Raw genomic sequence first — 18,512 nt, forward strand, 5'->3', positions numbered from 1 at the left:
GACAGGACACTAGAACTCTAAAAAAAAAGGCTTCTGCATTTAAAGCCAAAGAAAGCCACTGAACTGGAAAATATCTTCAGCTTTTTAGAAATATTACAGAATGGAGTGTGGAGTATCCAATAATCCTACCAATTACGATGACGCTACAGAAAAACTTCAAAACATACAGGCCAAAGCAATGCTAGTAAGAAGGAAGGAAAGACACATCAGACGATTGGAGCCTTCAAAATTTCATTGCATTTCCATTGGAAGACAAACAACGGATTTTATTTTATTGTTAGCTCCCTTCTCTCCAGTTCTTGCTAATTTTACTCCTTCAGATCTAAAGGTAGTTGCTGTTTGGTCGATCTTTAAACTCACCTCAGATTCGTCCCCTTTCTCTCTGTATGCTGTAGCAATACTGGTCTGAACAGCCTTAATCCACGCCTGCCGCAGCTTTTCTGAGTCAGCTTGGAGCATGCAGCTTCTGTGAAGAACCACACAATGCCCTCAGAGACAGAGGCCAAACCAACAACACGCTGTTCAATCAAACATAAAGCCTTGTCAAAGTTTGTTGCTGTCAGCATACGTTTATTGCTTATTATGCACCATGTAATAAATCCATTTATTTACAGATAATAAGGCAGCTGACTTTATGACCCACACATTCCTGGTTTCAAAACTATTTATAAGTAACCTTAAACATGGATATGACTCTTCAAATAACCCAGAGAATTGCTTAATCTCCTATTTCTGATATTTTTTTTCTTATTCCAAGTCTCTCATTCTCATATATGATGATTTACCTCCATGACTGTCTACACAAGGGGCAGCTATCAGTCCCTGAAACCTTAAATCATTCAGCAAAAATAAGAGAAAATGACCTGAAAGCTCTGAGGAAAACAAAAAAAAACTTGTTTTTCACATGAACAGTCTAAGGAAAACTTATTCTTTGTTTCTGGTTAGCTACCTCCTAGGCTACTAAGCAGCTTGATAATTAATACCAGCTACTACTACTAACCACAACAGCTCCATGACTACAAGACATTTATACATAAAGCACAGGAACACATGTTTATTTTAATGCCAGAAGTAAATTAAATACTAGGAATACTTCTCACAGCATCACTTTCTCCCAGCCAAAGTTTCAGAGAACAGAATTGCTCAGATATTTTTCCTGTTTTGATTTGTCCCAAGAGACACATTCATCCTGCGTTTCAAGGCAACCGAATCTAACAATGTTACTTATCCACTTAATTTTTAAATAAACACGCTCCATCACTTCTCCTTACTTCGTTGGAGAAACCACCTCAAAACAGAAACGCCTTTCTATGTCTTCGCAGTGTTTAACCGTGCAAAGCCGCAAGTCTTCAACAACCACTGTGGGATTATCCTAGGAAACAGGAAAGACAGATGAAAGAAAGAAAGCAGCTGATACCCTCAAATTATTTCTCACTTAATTTCACTGCTTCACATATATTTTTCCTTCAGAAATGAAATTTGAAATAAGTGACAATGGACACACTTGGCAGGAAATATTTATTTCAATTTCCATGCTCTGTCATACTCTGTGAGAATTTTGAGGTTGTCTTGCCATCTAGAATCCAATCAACTAAATAATCCATAGCTTAAAGAACAGCATTAAAGGAGTTCAAAGATACTTTCTGAGAAGATGTGCTATTAACTCATACAGAAATCAGACAGGTTACACCTAAATAAGCCACGCTTTAAGTGCCAAGTACAAAATTCAGAAACCACGACGGAGTGGTTTTGAAAACTTGATTCAACTCCAAAGGTACCCATTCTAAAATAATGCAATTTTAAAGGTGCTTTTTGTAATATAAAAATGTATCAAAACACAACTGCAATTCACAATCAGAAAGTGCCCAAAATGTACTAACATGAATTCCACCACTTGTCTCCTATCCAACCACAAAAACAAAAGACCATCCTATCTGATAGCATATCAGTTAACAAGCAGTAGGCTCTGAACCTGGGCTGTTATTGCTGAAGAACAATGCATAACCATAAACTTCCCTTTATTGACTTACTGCCTTCTCCATTCAGTTCTCCACTTTTATTTTCTTCTTCCACAAAGAGCAGCTACAGTTATGTGGTGCAGAGGCTGATCTAGAAGAGTAAATCAGAGGAGCACTTGCCCAAACGCTAGCTGGCAAAGCTGACTTCTGGGCTTGGGGTGGAGCTGCTCCAGCTGCGGTCACAGCAGATGTGAAAAATCGTACTTTGCCCCAACAAACATCAACTGCTGAGTTGCCCTACACTTTCAATACTAGGTATGTGCACATAGCATCTGTAATAAATACTTTCGTGTCATTTTCTCCTCTCTATGATTGCAAAATTGGGTTTGTGAGTCCAGCCAGTAATGGGAAAGAGCAAATCCTTATGGACTCATCCAAAGAACACTTTGTAGCACTCAGTCTGCCAGCAAGTGCATACAAGCCTTTTGTTATCAGCAGCTCTCAATGCTCCTCGTGAGCCTTCTCTGCAACGAGGTAACAAAAGCACAACAAATAAGGCATGGCTTACAAGTCCATACATCTGTATGTACTATGTTCATCTCATTTTACAAAGGGAAAAACTAATTTAGAAAATGAAGTAGGTTGTTCAAGAGCACATAGGACATCCATGCCAACTCTCTGCTTCTCTCACCCTGATGAGGAAGACCAGCATCCACATCAAACTATGACGCCAAGACAGCTTTCCATACCTACCTTAAATTTCTTCTGGTACACGAGTTGGTTATTCTGTATGGAGAACCAGCGCCTGTTCAAACAGAGAGATCCAAACAATATGAAACTGACCTCGCAGTACTTATTTGACTGAAATATACTATGATGCAGTCTACAGAGAGACTGTAAGTGAGAAAGAATTCATGGTATTAATTCTGCAGTCAGTTTGGACAAGTATTTCATGAAAAAAAGGGAGAGCAGAGACGAAACAAAAAAAGAAAGCAAGGTTCAAATAATTTGAGTCCTGAACAAATACATTCATGTTATGACATTAGTAAAGCTAAGATACAAAACATTTTCATTTCAAAAAACATTTACATCTGTATTTTAGCAGCAAACTATGACTTCAAGTAATTCAATAATAATAGTTTAAATAATAAAAGTATTAAAACATTTTAACTACTCACTCCTGAAATATTTTCAGGAACAGAGCTATCAAATAACTTACCTAGCCCTTAGACAAAACTAGACTATTGCTACGCCATGGAGGTCTCTCCACATTGGCATTTCTTAAAATTTTAGATAGAAAATATTGCATATAAACACAAAGCAACTATTAAGTAGAGTCTTACTCATTAGTTCTATAGGGAACTATTAAAAAATAAATTGAGGCATCCAATAAAATCCAAAAGATAATACTTAAAGGAAAAAAAAATCCCCCTTCCTTGTCCAAATTCTGCTCGGGTGGGATACAATTCACAGCAAATGGAAGAACAGTTCATGTTTTGGAAAAAATTCTGAGCATCTCAGATCTAGAACTGCATCTATCAGGTCAGCAAATATGAAAATAGAAGCAAACATGGCCATCTGCCTCTGGCTTTCCTGGAGATGCACAAAAGAAAAGGGAACCAATCCTCACTGGTTTTCAACTGCACAAAAATTTGATAATGCAAAAATTAATTCAGTCCTGCAGTGAAGTCTGTATACATTGGTTTTGTACAGGTTTGTAATACGAACCTGTGCTCACTGTAACACAGCAGCTCAGTTACCACAAATATCCCATTTATACACACTGCACATCCCTGTTTTCTGCATGGCCAACTAGTCTGAGTGCCAACAGTGCACAAAATACTGTGAAGAACAAGATAGGCTGCAGTACAAACTTGTGAACATCAAGCTATGGCTCACTAAAATTAGTAACAAGAGAGCTCCATAAATGTGTTTGATCACCACAAGCCATTCATAGAAAGAAGCACACAAAGATTGTTAAGAAAATATAAAAGGAAAAATTAAGATATTTGAGACAGTTAGATTCCAATCAGGAAAGCTAGTATTTGTTAGAAAAGTTAATATTTAGTAGACAGATGAGATTCTACCTTTTCACAAGTATTCTTTCAAATGCTGTGCAGATGTATTTCATTTTAAAAACAACAAAAGAATCTCCTCTCAATACTGGATTTCCACCATAACAGCCGTCAACTTTTGCATTAAGAAAATGGAGCAGAATAAAGCAGAACAGTGACCTGCATCAGGGAAATGCAGTCTTTAATGGAACTTGCCAAGTTCAGTCAAAAAGCATTTGGAGATGGAGTGTGGGGATTTTTATTTTTTATGAAACTTCCACCGAGCAGGATCTATAATTTAGAGCATAGTATGACTTGTAGCTCCCATCTTTTGAGGGTGATAATATATTTCACCGTATGCTTTAAAAAAAAAAAGGTGGCAGCCTCCTTTCTGACATATCAGCACCACAGTCATTTTATTCAGGCCAAAATTTTGATGTTGTTTCGTAAATTCAAAATAATTTGTTAAAAAACTACTGTAGCAAATAGAGTGCTGGGGGCTTGCAGCATTAACAGGCAGGAACATTTGAGCTATAACATCTGGACTGAAGGAGCTGTTGTAGGGTGTATCTGTTTGTAGGTTTATCTATCTCCCATTCGTGCACCTTTGGGCAACAGGTGCTGCCAGGCTGAAAGTCACCAAAGTTTCTTCAAATGTGACCTTCTGTAAAAAGGCACAAGGAAAAAAGCACAGTGAAACAGAAAAAAACTCTTCTGGGGAAATTTTACAGCAGTTGGCACTGCCCCATGGAGTTTAAACGAGTACTTCAATGCAGCTGTTTGGGTTTAGAAACTAAATGGTTCCAATCATTCTCACCCAGGCAACCAAAAAAAAGAAGTGTTTCTTAAATAGAAAACAACACCATTAATTGAAAAACATTTCAAATTTCTGAGAGCTACAAGAAGTACTGAAAAATAACGTTAAATTATTTGAATGTTACATTGAATTGTGCTCATTCATTTTCAAAAGGAAACCATTTTCTTAATTGGTTGCCATCAGCATTCGCATAAAACAGTGATTAAGAATGCACAACATTCAAAAGTTACATCTCTATTTCCAATGTAGTTGGTGAGAGAAAAACCATCAATCTACAGAGGAAAAAGTCAAAACAGTGATCTCATATGCTCAGAAGTCTGAGTGCATAAACTTTGCTTTAATTCCTTTGTAGCTAAAACTAGCTCCATCTTACTAATTCTTTTACAAGTGTTGAGCAGCAGGTTGGCATCCCAGGCAGAATCCTTCTGTTATTTTCTTAGACTGAGCCACTTTACATCCATTGCAAGTAATCAAAATTAAATGCAGGGTTAATTAGAGCATTTTGCGTGCCAAAGAAACATTGGGAAGGTATAAAAGAAGCTGGTTGGTACCTGATGTGATCTGGCTTTTTCCTGTCATGTGAAAAAACGGGGTAGGATTAAAACATAAGGGAAAGGAGGAACAGGAATGAAAAATGCAAAATGAGCAAAATAAGCAAAGAATTAGCATGATCTGAAAACACAGCCGAATTAAAAAGGAAAACACCTAGCTAATGCATCCAACCTAAAAATTATTCAGAATGTACTGTTTCATAAAGGCTCTTCTTAGTCACACAAACATTTCTTAACACAGACCATTTTAAATCTGAATTTCTAAGAACCAAAGGTCTTCCACCTACTGTTGCACAATAAGTTCAATCGATTTCATTTCCTGATACCTCCAGAAAATCTGTGTACTGATATGATCCAAATATATATACATTCCCAAACCAGGTCTCCATGCCGGTTGCTGTGAGACTTGCCATCTGGCTTCCACTGAAGTATCCATAGCACACACATACATGCAGATACAGTATAAAGATTCCCAAACTCTTTCAGAACAAAGCGATGCCAAACAACAAACAGCTCCTACAGTTTACCTTGTAACCTGCTCACAAACTATTTCTCAGGTGAGCACCATACAGAATTATCCCAAATAATTTTGCATGCTTTGTACAGAAGTGTAAATTAACTGCAGTCAAGTAAAGTAAACCAAGATGCCAACTGCCCAAGGAAGAAACTACACCATCCTAGCAAAAAATAATTGGGATTTGGAATTTTTCCCCCCGCAGCAACTGGAATTGTCCAAGGATAATCCACAACAGAGTCCATGGATGCACAGACGCATCACAACATTATCTGATGGAATCATAGCGATGTGTACAACCCAAGAAAAGTTCACTGTACCATTCCCTGGTCCATGTTTTTAACACTGGCAAATGCAGCCATTTTTATGCCTTTTCATAATATTGTTGTCAAGGAATACTTTAAAAACTCGCAAACCATCAAAACACTGACACTGACAGAGAAGAAAAGAGAAACAACCACATTACAGCTGGCATTACAGACAGCAGTTAGCTGGGATAAGCGACATCGCCATCAGTTCAGATCACCAGGAAACTCCAGTATTTGCCTCAAGAAGAGTTTTGTGTGGTTTCTCTTCAGTTTCTCCACCCCTTGCCTTCTCACAAAAGACAGGCACATCATGAAGAAGCAAACTACCTACCCGACAGGGAGACTGAAAACAGCCTGTCACAAGGGCCTCAGATTTCTGCTCTGGATTCCCTCGTATAAAATACGTCATTCTCTACATGTTTCCTCCTCCAATATTTCTTTGTACATTTTTATGCTCAGAACTGTTTAAACTGGAGACAGTCCTTTCCTGTGGCTGGAAGCACACTCCAGCCTCTAACAAATGTTTGGATTTCAGCTGGTTTTGCCTCTGTGAAGGTGAAACTGCAGCAATACGGAAGTAAAGCACCAGCAACAAAGCAACAAACCAGCAACAGAAAGGCAAAAGCTACTTCAGCGCCTACAACACAGCAAGCAGTAACAAATCTATTCAGAAATAAAAACAGGATAAAACTTCTCTGCTTTACTAAAACGTGAAGAACGGGGATAGATCAAATAACTAACAGTTGTCTTCATTAAGAGGGTTTTTATTTTATGTAGCTTAATGGTAATAGTTTCAGCAGACAACAATGGTTTGTGACTGTATGAAGTACAAAATTAAAATCATGGCTTCAATTTCTAAGCCACATTTATACATGGCTTATCACTATGCTACTCACTGCCTGGTTCTGACACATCCAACTAGCCTAGGATGATGAGATAAGATATGAACTTCAGATTAAAAAAGATTAAAGGCTTAGCTTTATTGAATACTCTCGTGACAAACAGAAAAAATTGCAAGCAAATATGAGCTACGTATTAAAGTAGGTTAGCTCTGACTCATTACTGAGCTGCTTACCTTGGCTCTCTTAAATGACATTGTTCAAACATTTTAATTGAATATGCTCACGCATGTAAACTTACACTATGACTTTTGTTCATTATGACTTCTGTTACATTCCCAGTGAGCAAAGCCTTTATAACACACAACAGAAGAACCTGAAGCAGGAGTTTTGTTTTCAGTCACTTATCAAGAGCGTGCAGACAACCCTGCAAAACACCCCACAAAAAGGATCCTCCGAACCTGTTGTAAATTCAGTGGAAGACAGCTTCCTGCCCTGTTACTGTAGAGTCTTCTCAAAGTGTGCTTACACTACTTACACTAGCGTTCTACTTCTGACCATGAATGTGCTTTTGAAACGTATCTGCTAGTTTTGTCCTTTCTTCATTCTTAGGTGCCTCTAAGAACGAAGAACTCTAAATTCATGTGGGTGAAACTAACACAGAAGGTACATCACAATTACAAATAACCAGACCACAGGACTAGACTAGAGGTAGTCCAAGGCAAGCCCCTTAGAGGAACTGCACAACACTTGCTAATGTAAACACGGTCTCATCAACTGCAGCAGCCCTTACATCAGTTTATGGATTTAAGTGAAGCAATGCCGATTTCCTATCAACCTGTGATATTCCAAATGTTCAAAGAATTACAGAATTAAGGTTGGAAGTAACAGATCCAAATGCAGATTCTGACCTTCAAAGCACAGCAAACTGCTTAACAGGAGCACTGCTGCAAAACTGCAGAGTGAGAGACTGGAAGAGCAGCTCAATGTCCAACTAACTTTACAATTTAAGAACTGCACTCAACTACACCATAAATGCTTCAGAATACATTTCCTTGAAAAAAATGTACACCACTGGAGATGCAAAAGAAACCCTGTTCACTAATAAAAACATTCAAACAATAGTAAAATAAACATCTTTAAACAGACAAGACTGACAGTGTACTTTGAATTCCCAACAGGACCATCAAAACTGCTATGCAGAAGTTACTGCACTGCACATTGGAATTGTAAAGAACAACAATGCTTATCTTTCACGAAAAATAACAGCCCTCGAGTTCTCTGCTATGTTCCCCTGCTTCCAATAGCTGTGCAGCTTCTATTCTACTTCATCACTTAAGTCTTATTTTCCCAGCATATATGTTCAAATAGCAAACTGCATATAGTAATAATTGCTCTGTTTCAAAATAAAAGATCAAAACGCAATTACAGCACCAGACCACAGGCAATACAGCAAGCCTTCCATACATAGGACTTCTACAAACTTCAAGATATTTTGAATTCTTACAAAGGGCCTGCAAACCTCTAGGAGAGATAATAAGGAGAAATGGCTAAGAAGCATTCTCTCCACAAACTCAAGGAGCAGTCGAAGGGTTTTGGTGGATTTGTGGAATCAGTAAGCTGCACAGGTTATAAGTCAGACCAGAACTGAGCTTAACAAGCAGCCTCTTAAAAAGCCAGAGGTTCTGAGTAAATTACCTGTTCCACGTCTTGAAGGCATTGCTGGCTCGCTTGAACAGATAGCCTTCCATAACAATACCGTTGGCTGCATCTACGTTGTATTCCAGTTTCGTATCGTCACCAGAGTAATCCTAATGCAAAGGAACGAGAAGAAAGAAAACCAACAACGCATTGTAGGTTCAATTACAAGTTCAGGTACTGACCACGTCAAAAAGAGTAATTATTTAGGATTAATGTTTAGCTTGTAACACTCGCTAGTCGTGTCGTGACTCTAAGCCCCACCAACTTACAAAAAAGTATTTTTAGGAGATCAGATGCTGGAGATTATTTTAATAGGTCAGAAATCTTCATTTATTTTACTAACCATCTTCTCAAAGTGCATGAAAGAATAAGAGAGGACAAGGAAAGCCTCTGAATCAGCAAGGCTGTATTTCAAAGAAGAGGTGCACACTTACCTACGTTCTAGAGAACAAAACTAACGTATTTTCTAGAAGCTTATCATGTTAAGAGCTATCATTTGATTAATATCTAACATATGTTGTTATTACCTAATAAACGCTACAGCTACTGAAAACCTACAATGAGCATTCTGTAGATAATGATCACCTACATTTTGAGTTTTTGTCCTTGTATCTTTCCTGAGCTTTGCACACGTAAGTTATGAATGGGATTTCTCCAATACTGTCAGATTTTCTTTTTTTTTCCACAATCACCTGCTCAACACTTACACATACAGACTGTGAAGAGACAAAGGGGAATGGTTTTAAACCAAGAGGGGAGATTTATATCAGTTGTTTGGAGAAAATTCTTCACTCAGAGGGTGGTGAGACACAGGCACTGCTGCCCAGAGAATATTCAAGGCCAGTTTGCATGGGTGGCAACCCTGCCCATGGCAGAGGGTTGGAACTGCCTTTAAGGTCTATTCCAACCCAAGCTGTATTCTGTGACTCATTCTATCATCCTATGATCTCATTCATATTAGGACAGGCAGTAAGTAGACATTCAAATGCATTAAACTTCCAGTATCTCCCTCAAGTTCTGTGGAAATGAAAGCTCAGAAATAAATGCATGGGAGAATGAACAGTCACCTTCTAATTTACTGAAAAGTTACAGTACGAGACTATGAAGTTTACTATTTATTATTTATTTGCATCCCACAAATTAAGCAAGTATCTCCAAGACTTATCTCTGTAGCTCCTCAGATAAGAGAAGGAATACACCAGTTTTCCACTTTTTTCTTACTTGCATTCAGACTTGTCTAATTAAGACAAGGTCATCTCAGCTGTTCATTGAGCAAGGGACTAACTGCTGCTAGGGATACAAGAAGCACACATGGAATTACATTATTTGCTACAAACTATATCCAGAGATCAAAACAATGTTCATGCTATTACTAAATCTTGTGGTTAGTAAAATATGTCCTTAAGATAGAGGAGCGACATTTGGCTTCTCCTCAATGAGGGCATAAGAGGCATCACTGAAAATAGCCTCGCAACTTAAAAATCCTGTAAGTATTAGGGGGGCAGAATATTTCGTAAACATTTTTTGAAAAGCAGGCGCTTTTCCACGTAAACTGCACAGCAGCAGATTTCATGCTGTGACTCTCCTAAGTATTTTACTACCCATCTTTATAGAGGGACTAAATTTGAAATGTAGAATTTAGATTTTTATTAATTCACTGATAGAAGATCAGTGCAAAAGTTCTGAAAGACAGATTATAAACAAAAGCTTCACAAAAATTACAAATTGGTGCAGTATCTCACGACCTTGATTTTCTGCCTGTTTTCTAGATCAGAACAGGCTAAGCATTAAAGACTTCACAAAGCCCTTATCAATGTATTTTTAACGTAGCATTACAGCTTATATAACATACAAAAATATTCTCAAACTGCTTTAAGTTCTTTCTGGAAAAAAATCCTTTCCTTTCCACGGAGAAGAGGGAAAACAAAACCAAAAATAAAAAGGCAACAAGGCAACCCTCCTCCCCCTCCAAATCACAAATTCCTCCAACTTACCAGCTCCCAAACATAATGAAACCTGCTAAAGATTTGCATCTTCCTGCCTCAGTGACTCCTGGACTCCTTGGCTAGTGAAAGATAATATGCATTCTCTCAGTCTTTTCTACCCAAAGTACCGTGTAATCACATTTTCCTTCAAGTATGGAAAACTTGTGCAGAAAATGCAACTGTCTCTTCCAATGAAACAGATTTAACCTCTGAAGACACACACCATCTTAACATTTATCTCACTACCTTCTCAGCCCAAGTAGTCTAAACAATAAGCCTTCCTCATGAAATGCATTTGGTGTTATTTTAATGGCTTTCCTGAACGACTCGCACCTTCACAGAGCAGATACAGACAGAAGTATGCAGCCATACAGCTCTAACACTGCACACACTACCAGCTTGGGGGAGGGGGTTAAAGCTTCCCTGTGCTTTATGCATAAAGCTTCACTGAAAGTTGTAGTCAGTGAAACAACATTTAACTGCCTTCATTCCAATTAAAGAGATTAAAGTAGAAAAACTAGATAACCTCAGTCTGATCTGAACGCCTCAATTAATAATTAAAGAACAGGGAAAAGAGGTCACATCATAATTTATTTTTACCTTGGATCATGGAAAAGTTTAATGAATCACAAAAAATAATCAGGGGTGGAGAGAAATACATCCTTCTCTTTCCAGTAACCCGCATAAGAGAATCACATGTTAATAAATCCAGTCACTTTGTGTGACTCAGAATCTTATATTCCTTAAACACACACACAGCCAATAAGGAGCATTTTAAATATCATTTGTTTGTTCATTTCACTTATTGAGGACTAGAGCACTCTTCACCTGATTGGAACTTAAAAAATTAAACCAGTATTACGAAGCTTACACTGTAGTGTGATACCACACATTTAATTAAGATTAAAGGAATGAACATCTCTGGTTTATATTCTGGTATCAATTTGCCAAGGCTGGCCATCTACAGGAAGACATAAAAGTGAGTTACACAAATGAAATATACAGCATGCTTTTGGCAGTTTTTGTTGTTGATGTTTGTCTTTAATTTAAAAACAAACAAAGTGTCCACAAAGAGCAGGAAATCAGTTGGCAATGGAAAAACTTCCCACATTTACAGTTAACCTGGTGGGTCCCAGCATGCTGCACTTGACAGTGGTTCAGTGAATGCATTTTTATACCAACTTCGAAATTTATCACATACACTGGAGTCATTTCACAGCTCATGTTTTCTTTGTTTCTCTACACATGATTTTCCTGTGAGTAAAACATCACAAACCCTAGTTTTCAGTGGCAGAGCTGACTGCCAGCACATCACAAAAGCCACGTGAGTCATTTTACTCAGAAAACATCAGGAACGTATCAGTATTCTAAACTTGAATTTGTAAGCAAAGATATTGTTTGACATTTTGTATTCTGCTTCTTTAAAGAAAAACAAACTCTTTTTTTTTTTTTTTTTTTTTTTAAATAGGCAGTAAATAACAGAGAGCAAATACCAAAGAAAATAATACTCTGAAAAGTTGCTCCAGTATATACCAAAGCAGAAGACATTCACCATGCAAACACTCCCCTTTTGGGAAGCTGCTTCCATTCCCATCCCATCACACAGGCAAACTGAAAGAGAAGGTTGTTGTTATGCTGAAGATGAAAGTCCCTTGAGGAAGAGCTCAGAACAACACCACATTCAAGTAGCAAGATTTGCAATCCAAGGCAAAGGGCCAGAAGTCAAGATCACCACTGAACATACAAGCCACTTGAATTACTGGCACATCTTCACTTCTGCAAAAAGCATTAGTCTGTCTCAACAGCAGCTCTGGTTAATGACTGCTTTAAGACTCTGGTAGCATCTGGTTTCCTATTACCTTGTTTACTCAAATCACTCTCACTACAGCTGTTTCCTGAACAGTTCTTTACAGGTAGGGTTTTTTGTTTGTCTTTTAAGTGAAAGTGGGATTTGAATAGAACAAAAACACTACTTGGGGTTTGATGCAAATGCTTCTGGTACCATTTCCCTGGTTTTAGAACAAAATCTTACCGTCACAGAACCAAAAGGCCATAATGCTGCTCACAAGTGATTTTTAAATCTCATAAATCAACAGTAATAGGTAATCCCTAGTATATGTTGCTTCAAATAATGAGGAGCAAAAAAGCATTTCTTACACTAAAATAATGGCTTCTTGCATAGCTGCTGAGTAAATAGAGCACAAATTTAAAACAAAAATCAAACATCAATTATCTCAAGAAAACAAATTATAGTAGTGACCAAACCCTTCCATGGCTTTTACATTAGCTATTCCAGTAACAGTCTATTTAACTGATGATTATAAGGAAGGATGTGATGGATTATTTAATTAGTGCAATTATTCTGCATGCAGATGCACACGTATGCAAACACAGGTAGTGGGTGGGTAGGTGTGCACACATGCACTTACCTATAGATTTCAGAAAAGGAACTGCTGTCTATCCACACAATGAAGAAAAGGCATCATTCTGAAGCATCAGATTAAAACTTCAGTACATTAAATCCATAAACACTTCGTGAGATATTCAACTCAAGAAGTTTCAATAGTTATAAAACACGTACGGATTTGGAACTGGAAGATTTGGGAACATATGCCTGAGGGGTAGCCCAGTGGAAAGCAACATGACAAGAAAATAGAAACAGGCTGACATCCTGGTCAGGTCAAATGGATGATAAGATGCTGTAAAGAACAAGATCTGAGGTCTAAGGCAGTTCAAGATTCTGAACTCCTGATGCACTGGAAACAAACTTGGTGGGAAGATTGGGAAAAGCAAGTGGGAGATAAAACAGACAGCATGGTTTAAATAAAAAATGAAGAAAAAAAAAAGTAGGAGCTGTAAGAGGAATTTCCAGTAAGGCATGCCTTCCAAAGCCTAGTTGCATTAATCTATGCATTATCATAAAACACATCAGTAACTCAAGTGATAACAAGAAGCAACATTGGTAACACAAAACAACTTCAGAAGACAACATACGATACAACTGAATGTACTGAATCTATTTTGGTGACAGCACAAAATGGTCATTCCATTAAAATACTTAATAAATTAATAATCTCACACTGAATGCTGTTTGCAATATATATATTCATATATACACACACACTGCTATAGCTTATCAAGTTTTACAAAGCTTGAAAGATTCAAGAACTGCTAATACAATCAGAAACAGTTTACCTGTAAAGCAGCCTTAAGCAGCATTTGAGGAAAAAAAGAACATAAACACTACTGCCAACAACAACCATAATGCATGGTAACAAGTTATTACTTCTTTGGTCAATTAAATATAATTGTCCATAACTAAATTCCTTCACCAAGCACTGCTATTCTCTAAGAGCAAAAACCCCAACCATCGCCCACTCCTAGAGCTAGCAAATTTGAACACAAGCACTGACCTCACCTGTTCCCCATTTCCCAGTACTATTTATACTGACTCCTACTAATGATACCTAAAATTGGAGTACTAGCATGTTTCCACTACTGAATTTCTTTATTCAGATTTCACTTACACTTTCCAAAATTTATGACACCTGAATGATACAGAATGTATTCGAATGAGAGTAAAAAGTGCTCCATTACCTTCAAACTGGTATCTAATTCATTTCAAAAGTACCTGCACTATCAGAGAGTTCAATAGAAAAAAAATATCTATACAATACATATTTAACTTCTAGCACTATACCTGCAAAATCAATACTTATCTAGAGCTTCTGAATCATCCGACCGTTATTTCCCCCATAATGTGAACAATCTACACTTTTGTCAGTAAGCAAAAATAAGAGTTATCATACATACGAATACATTCAAAACAATTTCATGTTACCACTTTCATAACTGCACATAAGAGAAGACCCTACATGAGAAAGCCTATACAAAAGTTTGCTTTGCCTCTTCATAGGCAACAGCAGCTGCCAGACTATAAGAAAGTGCTGTACTCATTTGGCACAGTTCAGGAGGAGAGCAATACATAAGACTGCATGAGTGTGCAGTGTATCTCTCACTCCTACAGCATACAGGAGAAAGAGAGAGCTACTTTTACAGACATACTGAACCCGAGATGTGATTGGAATGAAGAACTCCAGTGAAAAGTTTAGGGATCCCTAAAAAAACTCCAAAGCAACCCTCATATTCTATTTATGTTCCAGTCAAAACTAAATATAATACTATATTCTGTTACATAAAAATGAATAACTACAATCCCATCCTATGCTTAAGGACATGCAATGCTAATTCTCTGTGCTGAAGATAACAACTTTCACAGTTCCAATGCAGAGATGAACCCTTGGGCACAGATGTCAGAGACATGAAAATGGATGTGCAGTGTACCCTTTACATTCTCTGAAGTACCTTTTGTTGAATAGTGGAGTGCTTTTGCTCCATATCTCTCTTCTCCTTCGCAGCATCTACAGCCAACTGATCCAGCTGTAAAGAAAAACAGAAAATGGGATCTTTAGATTTCAAAAGAAATTTGGTTCTGTAGATTTCATAACACTGACAAAAAAATAGAACACATTATGTCTAGACATTGCACGATTTGTTTCATTTGCATAGTAAAAAAACACTTCTCTGGTTAAAGTGTTTACCTTTAATAACCATTGAAGCCTTGTTTAAAGCACTGCACCTATCATCTTGAATTAACCTCTATGAAAGGTGTACATTTCTTGTAAGCCTTAGGAGAAATGTTTCAAAGAACAGCATGGTGCCAAGCATATGCGACTCCTATACCGCATTGGTGCTCAGCCTCTGAAGAGAATGACTCATGCTTTAGCTGCTCCTGCTGGCTGACTGGCCTATGCAGCAGCGTTGGATTCAGCAGCCAAAACTAGAAAGAGCAAATGATAGTGATTTTTTCCTTCCAGAAAGAGGAGGGAATTGCTCCAACCAGGCTTTTGCATTGGTGGCTTTGATTGAGTCACCAGAACTACTTGAGCAAGGCTCCGTTGCATCTTAGGACCATTCAAAAACTGCTTCTTGTTTCAGAAACAACTGATTTTGCACTGTCACAGTAGAGAGGGATTTGATTGAAGTTATCATCCTTACCAAATCAGTGATTTAAAAAAAACAAAAAAGCTTGCTATATCCATGTCTATAATGTCACCATAAAAAAAATAAAAGTTTTGAAACCATAAGGGAAAAATAAAGCAGGAAATTTAAGATATCCTCTTGGACAGTAAGTTTGTTTGTTCAGGCTTTGATGTTTAAACAAGGAATGGGGTGGAGAAACAGACATTGCTTGACATTTCAACTATCTTGGTAGTTCCACAAAATGCTACAGAGCCTGATGAGCTCCTGCTTTATCCAGCTGTTAACACAACTCCACGATCCCCAGATAGTCAACAGTGACACAGCCACACTGCTTATGGAGCACTGCAGCCTGCAGCTCTGCATCTGAGAGGCAGACACTGTTCAACTCCAGGCCTAAATGCAGGAAACTGGACAGCGTGTAACACAAATCAGTCACATGGCAGAGGGCACCCTGTGACTAACAGAGCCCCTCATTTACATCACCTCCATCCACTCCCATAACCACAAACAGAATTCTCTGCCAAATCCGGTCATGTCCTCCATTGCTCTCTTTCCCCTGCTTGAAATGATACAAATGAGAGCAAAAGAAAAAAAAAAAAAAAGGACACCACAGGGTCTCACACCTTTACATTGGACAGCCCAACAGTTATTGAACCACCACACAGCTGGGACATGTGTTTCTAAGTCCAGGCTCTGCCAGTTCTTCAGATTCTCAACAACATCTTTTTCCATCTCCTGCTTTTCACTACAAAAACAGCACTGCATCATTCCAGCTCCAAAACTCAGACAAGAACTTATTCTTTTCACTCTGGTCAGAAGCACAACAACCAAACAGCAAACAACTACTCAGAACTGTGGCAATCGCATCACTCGATCAAAATCCCAGTCCTCCTACCCATCATTGGTTAGCCTTCAAAAATTAGATTCCTCAAAATACCGCGTTTACTGGTGAACGTATTGTATAATAATTCAATGTTTTTAAGTGGTATTCTATGCAGAACTAAGAGTAAGATGTTTAACTTTTTGCATCTTTACCCTAGAATGAAAATTCAAGTCAGTTCTGTTTTTAAACTAATACCACATTTCATGTGAGAAGTGCCAAATATCAAAATTTCCATGCAAAACCACATATCACTCGTGTGTCATTAAAGCTTCTCTTACAGTGATCTGATCCATGAGTGATACTACACTGACTTAAAATATTCAGAACACAGAAGATGCTCAGTTCTGTCATGTAAACCAGTAGTTTTGAAAACATAAAAGAATTACACACAACTGTACAACTTAAGATTGCTTAAATTTTACTATTTCATGCTATTAAATGTCATATGAGCACAGGATTCACCTGCGAAAGAGAATTTATTTACTAACAAAAACAGCCAAGAGTATTTTCAGAAAAATCTAACAAATGCCCATTTCGTGTTTCACCATACCTCCTCTGTCTCACCATACCTCCTTCACTGCCTGTCAAACACATAATTCAACCAAAGCAAACTGCAGAATCATTAGCAGTTACATTTTCATCAGCTATTTACAAATCTGTATCTGGTACTTAAAAGCCAATGTCTGCCATTGGAAAATTCAACAAGTTGTACAACTTTAGGGATGTCAATCCAGCTTTGTTCCATTTGCAAAAAAATTAAACACTCTCAGCTTTGGGTTTTCTATATCTAACTCCGTTAGTTGCTATGATACCAGCACCAAAGTGAGTGTTAAAGAAAACTCCATACGAGATAGATGAAGAAAATGGATGATCAGCCTTTCAAAAATAACCCTAACTCCAATGATATCAATGAAAAAGAAACATGAAACCTGACTAGCAGCATAAAACACTCCCAACTCTACAGCTTTTGTTTGCTTTCCCCATCTCCTCTTCCAAACAGGTACAGAACACACTCTGTACTATCAAAGCACTAGAGTTCAACAACTACAACTCAAAGTGGATGGATGTGAAAGAATAAAAGGCACCCAGCCAGCGCTAAGGACAGTCACACACCTGAACCTTTAACTTGTTACTAGTGCACCAAAGGCCGAGGGCTGCAGCTGAAGCAGCTCTTCCTTTCTTGATGGCAGGACAGAACAAGAAAATGTCATAAACACTGCACACAACTGCTTGAGATGAATGCAGATGCATCCGTTTGCTCTTATTTATTTGCTTTCATACATGGATAGACATTTAGAATTCGGGCTGGTTTTATCAATCCACAATATGCCTACACATGTACATACATGGACCTTTCTTCCACACCAGCATATGGTTGTTTATTTATAAGGCATTATTTTTGAAGTCTTACCTGTGCACCCAGATCTTTCATGTAGGGCCCAAGCTCGCTGAACAGATCGTAGCCTTGATGGAAAAAGGTCAAATGGGCATACATAAATGACAACATCTGGAGGGAAAAAAAAAGAAGATATTTAAAAAAGGCTCGACGTTTATCAGATATTGCATAAAAGTTCCTTAACTCCATGTGAACAGAACTTAAAAGAAAAAAAAAGAAGCAAAAAATCTGGAGTTCTTTTCTGCTGTGTTGCTCCCTGCAGTTCTACGTCAATAGCTTGTGCAGCTTTCAATGCTGTAACAAACATTCAAGGTAAAGGCAGCAAAGAGCCACATAAAATATTTCAGAAAATGTTTGCATTAAGGACAGAAAACCACAGTAATTCCTGTCATCTAAAAATTTATTAGTGCCTGTTTAACTAGCATATGTACAACAGAGAGACCACATGATTTATTCACCAACT

General features: G+C 37.8%; 1 protein-coding gene across 2 annotated transcripts in view; it reads right to left on the reverse strand.

Annotated features, from left to right (window-relative positions):
* The window catches only part of ACAP2 (ArfGAP with coiled-coil, ankyrin repeat and PH domains 2), a 55,967-nt gene that overhangs the window by 13,689 nt on the left and 23,766 nt on the right, over positions 1-18,512 (reverse strand). Inside the window, exons 8-14 of one of the 2 annotated variants that reach the window (XM_042820637.1) lie at positions 18,065-18,160; positions 15,093-15,167; positions 8,740-8,852; positions 5,381-5,401; positions 2,712-2,763; positions 1,272-1,372; positions 361-466 (exon numbers count right to left, since the gene is read on the reverse strand). In XM_042820637.1, coding sequence (XP_042676571.1) covers positions 361-466; positions 1,272-1,372; positions 2,712-2,763; positions 5,381-5,401; positions 8,740-8,852; positions 15,093-15,167; positions 18,065-18,160 — 564 coding nt within the window. The remainder of the gene's footprint in view (positions 1-360; positions 467-1,271; positions 1,373-2,711; positions 2,764-5,380; positions 5,402-8,739; positions 8,853-15,092; positions 15,168-18,064; positions 18,161-18,512) is intronic. The other variant, XM_042820638.1, reaches the window with a different exon arrangement.

This window comes from Centrocercus urophasianus, unplaced genomic scaffold (genome assembly GCF_019232065.1).
Source record: "Centrocercus urophasianus isolate 14NV4802_14NV808 unplaced genomic scaffold, USGS_Curo_1.0 seq_19, whole genome shotgun sequence".
Lineage (NCBI taxonomy): Eukaryota > Metazoa > Chordata > Aves > Galliformes > Phasianidae > Centrocercus > Centrocercus urophasianus.